The 15,380-nt window shown below is 39.1% G+C and overlaps 1 protein-coding gene across 1 annotated transcript in view; it reads right to left on the bottom strand.

The window, feature by feature from the left end:
• Positions 1-15,380, bottom strand: part of OSBPL11 (oxysterol binding protein like 11) — a 69,762-nt gene that overhangs the window by 11,917 nt on the left and 42,465 nt on the right. The window contains exons 10-12 of the mRNA XM_063602553.1: positions 14,479-14,977; positions 9,614-9,800; positions 691-873 (exon numbers count right to left, since the gene is read on the bottom strand). Of these exons, the coding sequence (XP_063458623.1) occupies positions 691-873; positions 9,614-9,800; positions 14,479-14,977 (869 nt within the window). The remainder of the gene's footprint in view (positions 1-690; positions 874-9,613; positions 9,801-14,478; positions 14,978-15,380) is intronic.

Here is a 15,380-nt window from a genome sequence, read left to right on the forward strand (position 1 = left end):
AATTAAGTCTCTTTCCTATTCCAGATCCCAGTACTCTTTTCCAGAAGCAACCACTGTCAACACATTTTGGAAGCTGTCCCTTATTAACACGTATAGATCCACTTTATTTTTCAAGGTCTATGACACATACTGCCAAAATAACCTCTACAAAGATTGCACTGGTTTAACATCTAATCAGCAGCATGAAAATGCCCATTTGCTCACACCTTTTCCCCAAAGAAGTATTATTTTAAAAACTAATTTGTCTTATTAATTTGTACCTCTGAATTCTAATTACCCTAAACAATTTTTCATTTCCTTGGTTGACCATTTAAGATGTTCCGATATTTTTGCACCACCTCTTTACATCCTTTGCCCAGTTTTTGTATTGGGGTGCCTGACTTTTTGTTAATAATATAACAAAATTTTTTATGATAAAGTTTTTATGATACACACAGTAATTCTTTGACAGTAAATGTTTTTAATATTTTTGCTCCATTTACAATGTTTGGTTTTTACTAAAATGTGACTGTATATCAAAGAATCTCACAGCTGGCAAGGGGTTTAACAACAGATCAGACTAATGCTTTCAATTTACAAAGCTGATGCAACCTGTGAAGTGACTTGGCCAAGGTCACCAGTTAGTGAAAAGGCTTAGATTAAGATGCAGAGCATCTGACTCTTTCCTGGATAGATGCAAGGATGACATACCTGGATTCAAATGGATCCTGCTTCTCCAGAGGTCTCACTCTTTTCTTCGTCACTGCCAATTTAGTCAAGTCCACATACTTTGTCTCTCCATTGCTATATGTGAACTCAAGAACACTATTCCATTCCCCTTGCACTCTGCATACCACAGTGTTGGTGATGTTGTGCTTTACTTCAGCTGTAACCCTAGAAGCAGACAGAAAAGAAAGATATGCTCTAATAAGTGATATCATGTTTGTTTCTTAGATCTGAAACCCAAGAACACAGCCTGTGAATCCTGTTGAAATTAGTTATATACCTCACTTCAATATGTCAGTGCCAAAGTTAGATTCTTTGTATGTCCTAAGACAGCTTCCTTCATAATTTGTTCAAATAATATCAATTTTAATCTTTAGAAAAAAGGCCAGGAGTCAAATCAGAGACTTCATTATCATTAATGTCAAAATGTTATCTTTAAAATGCTTGCTACAAACAAAACTATAATATTAAAACTAAATAGAAATATGAAAAAATCAATATTTATTAGTCTAAAAGTGTTACAACATTACAATCTATTTAACTTTTTTTTACTAGTTAATTTTACTTATCGAAATATTTGGCATCCCTACATTTGAAGTTCTGGATACATCAATCCCGTACTAAACTACATAAGCCTAATTTTAAATTTAGAAACCACACAAACCAATAAGAGGTAGAAAAACATAAAATAATACATTAAAATGTTTAAAATTCTCTTGCCAAAAGAGAAAAATTAAAAGAGCACTGGTCTACAAAAACTATCATTATCACCACAGAACTGAGAGAGACCTTAAACACTACCGCTATTGAAGTTTAATGAAGAGTCACCACAGCCATATATATATATATATATATAAAATAGCTATATATATGGCTGTTTATCAGCAGATAGCTGTATTGATGCAGCACAAATACATCAATAGGAACAGGCTAGGAATCGGAACAGGTGTAATTGTTATTATTGTTATTATTTTTGAGACAGAGTCTTGCTCTGTTGCCTAGACTGGAGTGCAGTGGTGTGATCTTGGCTCACTGCAACCTCTGCCTCCTGGGTTAAGTGACTCTCCTGCTTCAGCCTCCCAAGTAGCTGGAGTAGCTGGGATTACAGGTATGCGTCATCATGCCCAGCTAATTTTTGTATTTTTAGTAGAGATGGGGTTTTGCCATGTTGGCCAGGCTGGTCTTGAACTCCAACCTCAGGTGATCTGCGTGCCTCGGCCTCCCAAAGTGCTGGGATTACAGGCGTGAGCCACTGCGCCTGGACTGTAATTATTTTTAGTGAGGTATTTTATGTTCACTCTAGGACACAGATAACAACAGGGTCAGATTAGACAGAGGTTCAGAACTTAGGGAATGATAGGCAAAGGTTAGGGTCTAATCAGTGTACAAGAGAATATGGCTTATCTAGATTCAAAAGGAAATCCAAAAGACCAAAGCCTAGAGGTTCAAGTGACAGTTCAGGAATCCCAAGTAGCATCTGTCCAGCATAAGCTAAGGGAACAAGAAGGACAAAGTAGAATTCAGGGAGTCCAGTTTCAGTTTTGCAGCGAGTGGTCTGCGAACTCAGCTCAAGGCAGAGGTGTAAGGAGCCAAATAAGCAAATTATTTATAAACCAGATCTCTGGAATCTAAGAGCAAATCAAACATTCACAATCAAGAGTTAAGAGTAATTTTACCTACTAAAAATACAAAAAATTAGCTGGGCGTAGTGGCACAGGCCTGTAGTCTCAGCTACTCAGGAGGCTGAGGCATGAGAATTGCTTGAACCTAGGAGGCAGAGGTTGCAGTGAGCCAAGATTGCACTATTGCACTCCAGCCTGGGCGACAGAGGATGGCTCTGTCTCAAAAAAAAAGAGTAGTTGTATAGTTGTAGCTCACTGGACACAAAGAACACTACGACTATCAGTCAACTTGATTACAGCAGGAATGGGAATTCTGGGTTATGCCTCAAAGCATACACACTTAAATAACTGCCCTGGTTTCTTGCCAGTGTGAATGTTTCTTGTGATGTCATTGCATGCTTCCTCTCTGATCCCACTTGCCAACATCCTTCCCTTACTTGAAAATTTATCTCTATCAAACAGGACATGAGGAAGTGACACTGAACATTTATTTAGTCTGTTTCCCATCCACATACACCCAGAATGATATTCTAAGATAATCAGTTCCTCACTTGATCTTTCTTTTACTACCATAGCGCATCTCTCAAGTTACTGTTATCTCCCATAAGGCTTTCCAATGGACAATCTTAGGGCCCTGCTCATGACTGCTGGGTATTACAGTGTCCCTATTGTTTAGAGCAGCTACACAGCAAAAACAGCATGAAGAGAAATGGGGCAGGGGACAGGAATCACATATACTATAGGTAGGCCATGAGGAACTTGCAAAGGAGCACGAGGAGGAGGAAGGCCTCGTCACTTTGCTTATAACAATTCTTCACAACAGTGTAAGGCAATCATCACACTTCTTCCATAAAGAGCCAGAAAGTAACTATCTCAGGATTCTCAGGCCAGACCATCTCTATTGAAACTACTTAACTTTGTCACTGTAGCATGAAAGCAGACAGAAACAAGTACATGAATGGGCATGGCTGTGTTCCAATAAAATTTAATTTACAAAAACAGGTGTCATTAATGGCCTGAGCTCTTTACTTCCATTGTATGTCCTTAGGGAACTGATCACACAGTAATGTTATTATTGGTTTGCCATCCTTGCCCCTCCCCAAGACTGTAAGCTCTTTAACAGGCATGGAATGGGTCTCATCTCTATAGCCCCAGATAGCACTTAGCAGAATGCCTGATAAACAGTAAGTGCTTAATAACTGTTGCCTGAATTAATGAATGAGAAAACAAAACCTCAATTATATTATCACTACATAGCATAAGGGTGAGCAAAAGCATACACACACAAAAGGGTGCCAATGTGTGCATGGAGGGGGAGTTAACATTTTTTGAACATTTAAAATATGCTGGGCATTTTACATAAATTATTTGTCAAGCCTTGTGACTATCCCATTTCTGTAGATGAAGAAACTAAGGCTCAAAAATTTAGGTAAGGTGCCCCGAATCTCTTTCTGTATTATTTTTTTTGGAGACGAAGTCCTGCTCCGTCACCCAGGCTGGACTTCAGTGGTGAAATCATGGCTTAATGCAGCCTTGACCACTTAGGATCAAGCCATCCACCCGCCTCAACCTCCTGAGTAGCTGGAACTACAGGCATGTGCCATCATGCTCAGCTAACTTTTTAATTTTTATTCTTGTACAGAGTGGGTCTCACTATGTTGCCCAGGATGGTATTAAACTCCTGGGTTCAAGCGATCCTCCCACCTCAGCTTCCCAAAGTGCTGGGATTAGAGGTGTGAGCCACTGTACCCGGCCCCCAAATCTTGCAGTTAGTAAATAATAGAGTCAGCATTTGAATACATGTCTAAAGGACTCCAAAGTCCGGTTCTTCCCAATACTTCTAGGTACAAATTTCCTTAAAACAACTTGACCTGAGGTCTGACATTACCATTATTTTGTAGCTATGATATACACATAAAAGTTAGGTACTTCAGAGAAATATTTTACAGGACAAAGGGAAATTGAGAAAATAACCCGAAGAAATAAAATTCTGCTCCGATTCAAATCTGTCATTCTGCTTACATGCAGCAGCATGTAACAGAAACAGACTTCCTGCATAAACAGAAGATACAAAGGCAGAGCTTAGGAATTTAAAAGTAAAAGCTTGTACCAAACTACCGTAAGAAAGGTATATTTAAAAAGTTACGCCAATGATTAACACAAAGCAAAAGAAGTTAGGTTATGGAAAGCGATTCTTTTTTTTTTTTTTTTTTTTTTGAGATGCAGTTCCGTTCTTGTGGAGTGCAATGGTGCGATCTCGGCTCGGCACGATCTCGGCTCACCGCAACCTCTGCCTCCCAGGTTCAAGCGATACTCCTGCCTCAGCCTCCTGAGTAGCTGGGATTATAGGCATGTGCCACCATGTCCTGCTAATTTTGTTTTTTGTTTTTTTTTTGAGACGTAGCCTCACTTTGTCGCCCAGGCTGGAGTGCAGTGGCACGATCTCAGCTCACTGCAAGCCCCGCCTCCCGGGTTCACGCCATTCTCCTGCCTCAGCTTCCCGAGTAGCTGGGACTACAGGCGCCTGCTACTACACCCGGTTAATTTTTTTTGTATTTTTAGTAGAGATGGGGTTTCACTGTGTTAGCCAGGATGGTCTCGATCTCCTGATCTTGTGATCTACCCGCCTCGGCCTGACAAAGTTCTGGGATTACAGGCGTGAGCCACCACGCCCAGCCTAATTTTGTATTTTTATTAGAGACAGGGTTTCTCCATGTTGGTCAGGTTGGCCTCGAACTCCCAACTTCACGTGATCTGCCTGTTTTGGCCTCCCAAAGTGCTGAGATTACAGGCATGAGCCACTGCGCCCAGCCGAAAGTGATTCTTAATCTTAGCGAAATTCTGAAATACTTGATAATTCTTTAAAAGCTGTCTGGTTAAGAGTAGAAAGGAAATGGTTATTGAATCAGATAGACCAGTTCTGTTGAGGGTCTTAAAGAGTCTCAATTTTCTCATCTATAAAACCAATACCTTTCCCTCCTGGGGCTAGTAAGATTTTTTGTTTTTTTTTTTTGAGACAGAGTCTCACTCTGTTGCCCAGGCTGGAGTGCAGTGGTGCAATATCGGCTCACTGCAACCTCCACCTCCCAGGTTCAAGCAATTCTCGTGTCTTGGCCTCCGAAGTACCTGGGATTACAGGTGCGTGCCACCATGCCCAGCTAATGTTTGTATTTTTAGTAAAGACACAGTTTCACCATGTTGCCCAGGCTGGTCTTGAACTCCTGACCTCAGTTGATCCACTGGACTCGGCCTCCCAAAGTACTGAGATTACAGGCATGAGCCACCGCGCCCAGCCTAGTAAGATATTTTAGATAATATTTATAAAAACACTTATTTACTTGTTTTAAGTAAATTTTTAAATGTGACCATCAATAGTAGACAAGAAGTTAAAGCTGGGATCAAAAGCTCTAGTTTCATTGGAATATGTCAATTTGATATATCCTCGTCCCCTGCAAAGCTTTGTCTCAAAGCAACCATTTTGGGTGGGCACAGTGGCTCAAACACCTGTAATCCCAGTACTTTGAGAGGCCAAGGTGGGCAGATCACTTGAGGTCAGGAGTTCAAGACCAGCCTGGCCAACATGGCGAAACCTCGTCTCTACTAAAAATACAAAAATAGCCGGGCATCGTGGCACGTGCCTGTAATCCCAGCTACTTGGGAGGCTGGGGCAGAAGAATAGCTTGAACCTGGGAGGCGGAGGTTGCAGTGAGCTGAGATCGCACCACTGCACTCCAGCCTGGGCGACAGAGTGAGACTCTATCTCAAAAATAAAATTAAAAAAAATAAAAATAACCACTTTGTTATCTCTCATTTGACAATAACTGAGTTATTAATTTATCTGGGACTATCATTGACTGAGATGATGAAAACACTTCAAATAAATTGTACTAATCATCTAACCATTGCTTTTGATGAGCATCCTTATGAACCAAGATTTTTTTTTTTTTTTTTTGAGACAGAGCTTCACTCTTGCAATGGTGCCATCTTGGCTCACTGCAATCTCTGCCTCCCAGGCTCAAGCAAGTCTCCTGCCTCAGCCTCCCAAGTAGCTGGGATTACAGGCATGCACCACCATGCCCAGCTATTTTTTGTATTTTTAGTAAAGACGGGGTTTCACCATGTTGACCAGGCTAGTCTCAAACTCTTGACCTCAAGTGATCCTCCTGCCTCAGCTTCCCAAACTGTTGGGATTACAGGCGTGAGCTACTGCACCTGGCCAAGAATGGTTTTAAGAAGCAATTTTACCAAATGGTTAATTATATCCTATAAAAAACAGTTATATAAATGTTGCCAAAACCAAAGTTAAATATTCAAAAATAAGATATTAAATAATTCCCTTTAACAGGCTAAGGTACCGGCTTCTTGTGGTTGCTATCTAGGTGCTAATATCTTAACCATCAGGCAAGTTCTCCAAATCCAAGTCAAATTCTGGATCCTTTATGACTGAGGCAACTGAAAGGCTGTCTTAAAGTTAAAAAATATTTCTAACACAGAAATCTAAGATTTCAACAAAGCACTTGCCTAGGATTTGAGCAGATCAGAATTTTCTCCTTGATAAAAACTTTGCCTCTCTCCACAACTCAGGCTTATGGAGATGAGATGGCCCTATATGCGGGTGAGAATGCAATTAAAATTTTATTTTCAAAGAAAAAAAAGGTTTCTTGACCAAATCTACAATATCTCAACTATGTACATCTTGTATCAATAAATGACATAGAATACAGAATATGCTGCCCTTAAGATAGTTAGCAAAGAGCTAAATCTTACATTCTTGTCCCATTCATCTCTAAAGTAAGAATAATTGATAAATAATAAAACATATGCTTTCTTGCTTTTTAAAAACTTGACAAATCAGCCTTTTAGATTTTCTAGATCCTGTCTCTAAGAGCTCCCTGAGATACCAGAAAACCACTGGTTATGTTAACTTAGCTTCAAATAGAAAATATTTTACTGACTGAAAGTTAGCTTTGGGTTTCATGGTATATATAAAAAATTCACATGAAGCATAATTACATTTTATGGAGAGCTACTGAAGAAGACACTGTCTGTTATGTTACTCGATATCACTATGTAAGGACACATGCAACAAATCCCTTTAGAATTTAGTGCCAGGAAAACAGTTTGTCTATCTCGAAAAAGTGATATGCTTCCTTCATCAGACTTTGGGAAGTATGTTGAGCATCATGTTTCTTTATTTGCTTTAACAGACGAATCAGAACTAAAAATTGATTTTTTAGCTACAGTAACCATCTAATCCTATCTTCACAGTACCATTGTCCTTACCCATCTTTATGGTATTATGACAGACTTTATCTTTAACTATTACATATGAGTTTTTCCTAAAAGCCTTACAAATGCTTTCCAAAAATAGTATCCTGGATTATAATCTCAGACTGAAAGCTTCTTGTAGGCAAAGATAGTCTTTATTTTTATTTCTCTGTATCTCTAGTATGCAGTAAAGTATATAGATATATGTATATATATGTATGTGTGTGTGTGTGTGTGTCTGTGTAATCTACATATCCTAAAATCTTTATGATATTACACCACACACTATATATATAGGCATCCTAAAGTGAGTGTGGAAAATGGGAACAGAAGGTGGACATGAGAATGGGGAATAGTTAAGCAGGCTCACTTGGCTGCATGAGAGATAGATGTGGAAACTAAGGGAGTAAGGGAAGACAGGTAGAATATAATATATTTATAACAAATGCAGACAGCAGATAATGTGTCTGTCCCAACTGCAGAGAGCAGTTAAAAAAACTAGGCTATGTCTGAGGAAGGAGGCATGGGCATTAAATAAAGACATGAAGAAGACCTTAGTTACAATAATTTGTAAGCACAAAGAAGAAAAGGTGTCAAGAATAAGAAAGTTGGCTGAGCGTGGCGGCTCATGCCTGTAATCTTGGCACTTTGGGAAGCCAAAGATTGCTTGAGCCCAGGAGTACAAAACCAGCCTGGGCAACATAGGGAGATCCTGTCTCTTAAAAAAAAAAAAAAAAAAAAAAGAATAGGAAAGTCTATTTCGTTTTTTTTTTGTGTGTGTGTTTTTTTTTTTTTTTTTTTTGAGACAGAGTCCTGTTCTGTCACCCACGCTGGAGCACAGTGGCACAATCACGGCTCATTGCAACCTCTGCCTCCCAGGTTCAAGCAATTCTCCTGCCTCAGCCTCCTGTGGCATTACAGGCACCTTCCACCACACTCGGCCAATTTTTCTTTTTTTTTTGAGACGGAGTTTCACTCTTGTCACCCCGGCTGGAGAGCAGTGGTGCAACCTCAGCTCACTGCAACCTCTGCCTACTGGGTTCAAGTGATCCTCCAGCCTTGCCTCCTGAATAGCTGGGATTACAGGCATGCGCCACCATACTCAGCTAATTTTGTATTTTTAGTAGAGACGGAGTCTCGCCATGTTGGCTAGGCTGGTCTCGAAATCCTGACCTCAGGTGATCCACCCATGACTAAAAAATCACATGTGACTAAGAAATACATCAATATTAGCCAGGTGTGGTGGCTCCCAGCACTTTGGGAGGTTGAGGCAGGCAGATCACTTAAGGCCAGGAGTTTGAGACCAGCCTGGCCAACATGGTGAAAGCCCATCTCAACTAAAAATACAAAAAGCAGCCAGGCATGGTGGCACATGCCTGTAATCACAGCTACTTGGGAGGCTGAGGCACAAAAATCGCTTGAACCCAGGAGGCGGCTGCAAGGAGCCAAGATTGTGCCACTGCACTCCAGCCTAGGCGACAGAGTGAGACTCTGTCTCAAAAAAACAAATGACAAAAAAAAAAAAATACATCAATATCATTGACAATAAGAAGTGCTGGATCTGGAAATTTATACTGCAAGTTGCTTCCACCTAAGCATCTAATGAAGCACATACACTGGCTTTAATCATTGTGCTTCTTGAACCATTCTTCATGATTAGATATATTTCCACCCTAACTTATAGCTATAGCTGCCTTCACTGAGGTCCAGATCCAAATCTGTATCCCTTAAAGGCAGAATTGGGCCAGAGACTGCATGTTCACTTGTTAGAAATTCTACTGTAAAGCTCACTAGTTACTTCATCAGGAAAATTTTTAAGAGTAGATATCTTAATGTTACTACTTTTAAAAATAGAGCATGATTTTCAGAATGCCTTAAAAGATGAAATATTTTAAATAAGAAATAAACATTAATACAAATCCAACTTCACATAAAACAGAGCAGAAAAAGAATAAGGAGTTGTAATACAAAATCAAAGTGGAAGAATAAGAACTAGATAATCATTAAAATGTTCTTACCGATGCAGTTTGCCACCATAAAATGGCTTGGTATGAAAAGTGATGCTGGCTGAATATCCAGTTTTTGCACAGTTGACACTGACTTTGCCACCCAGTTCTACCCAAGGAACAGTCAAAATTGACCGAGCATATGCACAAGGTAGAGAAAATGTGTACTCTTCTCCATGCTCCAACAGACTAAGGATACCTGAATGTGAAAACATGAGGGTGGTTAACATCTTTTTAAAGAAACAGCTAATGAAAAAATCCATATTAATTTTTTTCTTGTCTAGTAAATAAGCATCATTATTTTTCCTAACCTTCATTTAACTTTCAATGAAACTGACTCCATTTATAACTATATCTGACATTACCAGGCAATAGTGAATCAGGTTTACTTTCACTATGACATGACCTTTCCATCAATTTGAGGTTCATGAGCCCAGTAAATGTTACAGTGGAAACATTTCAAGGGTTTTCTCTAATGCTCCTAAAAATAATTTTTTTTTTGAGACGGAGTTTTGTGCTTGTTGCCCAGGCTGGAGTGCAGTGGCATGATCTTGGCTCACTGCAACCTCCGACTCCTGGGTCAAACGATTCTCCTGCCTCAGCCTCCCAAGTAGCTGGAATTACAGGTGCCCGCCACCATACCTAGCTAATTTTTTTGTATTTTTAATGGAGACGGGGTTTCACCATGTTGGCCAGGCTGGTCTCGAACTCCTGACCTGAGGCGATCCACCTGCTTCGGCCTCCCAAAATGCTGGGATTACAGGCGTGAGCCACTGTGCCCGGCCCCTAAAAATAATTTTTTAAAAAAGGCCTTCAGTCAGAGTTTAAGACAATGGTATGCTAAAATTTTATCATTAGTATGAATAACTTTTTAACAGTTTGGGAATAACTAGATATTCAATGTTATAAAGTCATAGACATTCATCTAAGACAGTATAATGGGAAAAAATTGTTCTTCATTCTATTCTATGTATATTAAGAAAGAAAAAATGTTGTTTGATTATAAAAACTATGGTCATAATAATTTTGTTTGCCAAATTATAAAATATTTATGGTGAAGCTAGAAGAGATAATAGTGGTGGTTTTCAAACAAATATTATTCTAATGGAGAAAGAGCTTGTTCCATATTAAGTGATGCTAATTAAAGATGGTTTAAAAGGTTTTATAAAAAGGGGACTATATTAATAAATAATCACTGTATACTAGATAATTAAGGGATACTAAGGATACTTGAGCTACATTACTAACCTTCTAAACTCATTACCTGTGTCATCAACAGACCACATATTGAAGTGGATATATACTACTAGTCCAAATTTTTATGGCATCTCCCTCTTAATAAATGCTCGTTAAGCACTCAGTTCTCAATGTTCACAAATAAGGGCAAGTGTATGATAAATATTTTAATATAGTTAATTTTTAGGATAAGCAAATAGACAAAATGAGATTCTAAAGTAGCCTACACAAAGCAACATCAACTTTTTTTTTTTGTATTGCTCTTAATAGTCTTCACAAAGTGCAACAATAAATTAAGGTTTATTGAGCCATTTCCCAAAAAACATGGTTCTGGCTATATTTATACATAATGAGAGCTGTCAGATGACAGACAACATACTTGTATATATTTTAAGTCTTTTTTTTTTTTGAGATGGAGTTTCACTCTTGATGCCCAGGCTGGAGTGCAATGGCACGACCTCAGCTCACTGTAACTTCTGCCTCCCGGGTTCAAGCGATTCTCCTGCCTCAGCCTCCCAAGTAGTTGGGATTACAGGTGCCTGCTACTATGCCTGGCTACTTTCTTTGTATTTTTAGTAGAGACGGGGTTTCACCATGTTGGCCAGGCTGGTCTCGAACTCCTGACCTCAGCTAATCCACCCACCTCAGGCTCCCAAAGTGCTGGGATTACAGGCGTGAGTCACCACGCCCAGCCCCATTCCTGACTTTTACTTACTTTCTGTTGAGGATATCAATAACCATTAAATTTCCAATATATTCCATTAATATGTAGCAGCACAATAAAAAATTATTTACATACCTCCTTTATAATTAAAGCATGGTTAAGACATGAATGCTTTTCTCCATTTCTTTTTAAAAAATTTTACATTTGAGACAAGGTTCTCCTCTGTCATGCAGGCTGGAGTACAGTGGCATGATCATGGCTCACTGCTGCCTCAATTTCCTGAGCTCAAGTGATCCTGCCACCTCAGTCTCCCAAGTACCTGAGATTATAGAAGCAAGCCAACATGCCCAGTTAATTTTTTTTTTTAATTTTTGTAGAGATAGGGTCTCATTATGTTGCCCAGTCTGGTCTCAAACTCCTGGGTTCAAGCTATCCTTCCACCTCGGCCCACCAAAGTGTTGAGATTACAGGTGTGAGCCACTGTGCTGGGCTTTTGTTCACTTCTTGAAGTACCTCCTTTCTTGCAGTGTGAGAGGCTACCATTTCCAGATTCTTACTGTTACATGAACTGATAAGATTAACTGTCCTTTGGGAGAGTGTCAAAGAATATGGTTCTAAATGTGTCTATTCCTTAACATTTATGACCTTAGACATGTCTCATCATCTCTAGACTTCAGTTTTTTTTCACTTATAAAATAAGCAAGTTGATCTATGAAGTGCTTAAGGCTAACGTTATGGAGCTTATAACAGAGGGTAGCAAACTTTTTTTTTTAACTAATAAAATATGAATGATTTCAGCTGGGTGTAGTAGCTCACAACTGTAATCCCAGAACTTTGGGAAGCTGAGGTGGGTGGATCACTTGAGCTCATAAGTTTGAGACCAGCTTGGGCAACATGGCAAAAATCTCATCTTTACAAAAAATACAAAAATTGGTTGGGCATGGTGGCGCACGCCTGTAATCCCAGCTACTGTGGAAGCTGGGGTGGGAGGATGGCCTGAGCCTGGGAGGCAGAGATTGCAGTGAGCCAAGATGGCCCCACTGCACTTCAACCTGGGCGACACAGCTAGACCGTGTCACACACACACACACACACACACAACAAACAAAAAAAAAAAAGAGAGAGAGAGAGTACTTTCTAGTGTTATAAAAGTTGTAATTAACTTGAAATATTATTTGGAAATTGGTAAGACATATTACAACAGAACTTAAAAATGGGGAAAACTGAAAAAGAGGATATTTTCTTCATAATGACTACAACACAATCTCAAAATATTAGATTGGCTTAATGATGCCATGCTTACACTGTAAGATGACATTCAGAGCAAAGTGTTCTTTGCATAAGAGTTTTCCTTTAACATAAAAGTGGTAGTTTTTTTCCTATCACTATATTTTCATTAACTCTTCAATAATTTCTGTGGAGATTTTTGTTTTTGTTTCATATTCTTGGTCAAAAAACACTGCATTTCCAAAAATAATTTTTTCATAATCTTCTGATGAAGTAGAATTAACTTTTATCAGTATATATTTTTAAATATTCTATGAATAGCACCTAAATATTCTATGAATAGCACCTCTGGCCTCCATCTCCTAAAGTGCTGAGATTACAGGCTAATGCCTGGAGGTGGAGGCCAAAGGATCACTTGAGCCCAGGAGTTCATGACCAGCCTGGGCAACATATTGAGACCCTGTCTCTAAAAATAAAAATTAAAAAAATTAGCCTAGCATGGTGGTGCATGCCTGTAGTCCTAGCTACTTGGGAGGCTGAGGCAGGAGGATGGCTTGAGCCGAGTAGGTCAAGGCTGCAGTTAGTTATGACCATGCCACTGCACTTCAGCCTGGGCAACAGAGCAAGACCCTGTTTCTAAAAAAAAAAAAAAAAAAAAAAAAAAAAAAAAAAAATTAAATTAAATTAAAAAAAAAGATTTACCTAGATTTTTTTGTGATTTTTATAATAATAAAAATTTGGGACCAACCTCAATGTCCAAATAAAGGGAAATGTTTAAATACAAGATGGAAGATCTATTTCATAGAATATTATGCAGTCATTAAAATATGTTTTATCAATGACATGATAAAATGAATATATTTAATTTAAAAAGCAGGACTCAAAACTATATATATTATTAATTCTAATTTTATAAGGCTAAAAGTATGAACATACACACACAGAAAAAGTATAAAATATTAAATTTATATATATATGGATGCAGGCATTACAGAAGCTTTTATTTTCTGCTCTGTACTTTTCTAGTTTTCCAAATATTTGATAAGAAATATTTAAAATCGCCAGGCACGGTGGCTCATGCCTGTAATCCCATCACTTTGGGAGGCCAAGGTGGGTGGATCATCAGAGGTCAGGAGTTTGAGACCAGCCTAACCAACATGGTGAAACCCCCCCATCTCTACTAACAATATAAAAATTAGCTGGATGTGGTGGCATGGTGGCAGGCGCCGTAATCCCAGCTACTCGTGAGTCTGAGGCAGGAGAATCGCTTGAACCTGGGAGGTGGAGTTTGCAGTGAGCGGAGATAGCACCATTGCACTCCAGCCTGGACGACAGAGCGAGACTCCATCTCAAAAAAAAGAAAAGAAAACAAACGAAAAGAAATATTTAAAATCAGAACAAAATAATTTAAAAAAAGAATTTACATTAGTTTATAGATATACTCCTCCCATCCCCCCAAGAAGCATTCTGGAACACTCTAGAAATTGGAGCGAAAAAGTAACATAATATTTTAAACTTAGAGTTAATATTTATCTGGGGTTCCTAAATTTAAGATTGTAGTTTGATATTAAAAATTATAAAACAGGCACTTGACCTTCACGTGCCTGCTTGGGTTTCTTCCAAGCGAACTTTCCTTTCTTTCCTGTTCTAAAGCCTTTTAAAGTAAACTTTCATTCCTGCTTGGAAAAAAAAATACATATATATATGTGTGTATATATATATATATATATAAAATAATTTTTCTACTTACCTTCTCCAACCATTGTCACGCCTATTGACATGCCTAAGAACTTGCTCTTAGTCCAGACATGCGCATTTACACACATCTTCCTCTCTGTACATTCTGCATAAAATCCTGAGACTGGAGGATGATGAGAAACCTGCTCAGCAACAAATCTGACTGTGTAACAGTCTGATCCCACCTGGGTCAAAGACTCCCCTGATAAAGGAGCATGATTTGTGACTCCCTGGGTGGAAGAACTGCTAAAAACACTGGATGCTACCTCGCTTTTTGGCATCTTCCAGGAACAGTGAAATGTTTCTCCAATGATAGGATTGTATGGTTTTTTAGCAATGGCTCCCTTACGGCCTTCATGAAATGAGGTAAGGTAGTACTCAACAAAGCGAATCATTCTGTCCTCAGCTGTGGCTCCATTAGTGATGGCTATAAATAGGTCTGGATGAGACATAAAGTCTGAATACATTTCCAGCAAGGAACGCTTCTCTAGGATAAATGTAGGAAGCACCACCTAAAACAACAATCAATGAAAGAGGGGAAATTTAATCCACGTGTAGCATATCTGTAGACAACTATTCTCTCTCTGAAAACATTTCATTCTAGATGGGTATTAAAAACAAAGTCACAAAGAAAAAGTATTCAGTCACATTAAAAAATAAGCATTCTTGGCCAGGCGCAGTGGCTCATGCCTATAATCACAGCACTTTGGGAGGCCAATTTGGGAGGATTGTTTCAGCACAGGAGTTCGAAACCAGCTGAGGCAACATAGTGGAACCGTGTCTCTACAAAAGATACAACAATTAGCTGGGCATGGTGCCTTGTGCCTGTGGTCCCAGCTGCTCAGGAGGCTGAGGTGGGAGGATCACTTGAGCCTGGGAGGTCAAGGCTACAATGAGCCATGACTGCGCCACTGC

The sequence above is a fragment of the Pan paniscus genome, chromosome 2 (assembly GCF_029289425.2).
Source record: "Pan paniscus chromosome 2, NHGRI_mPanPan1-v2.0_pri, whole genome shotgun sequence".
Classification (NCBI taxonomy): Eukaryota; Metazoa; Chordata; class Mammalia; order Primates; family Hominidae; genus Pan; species Pan paniscus.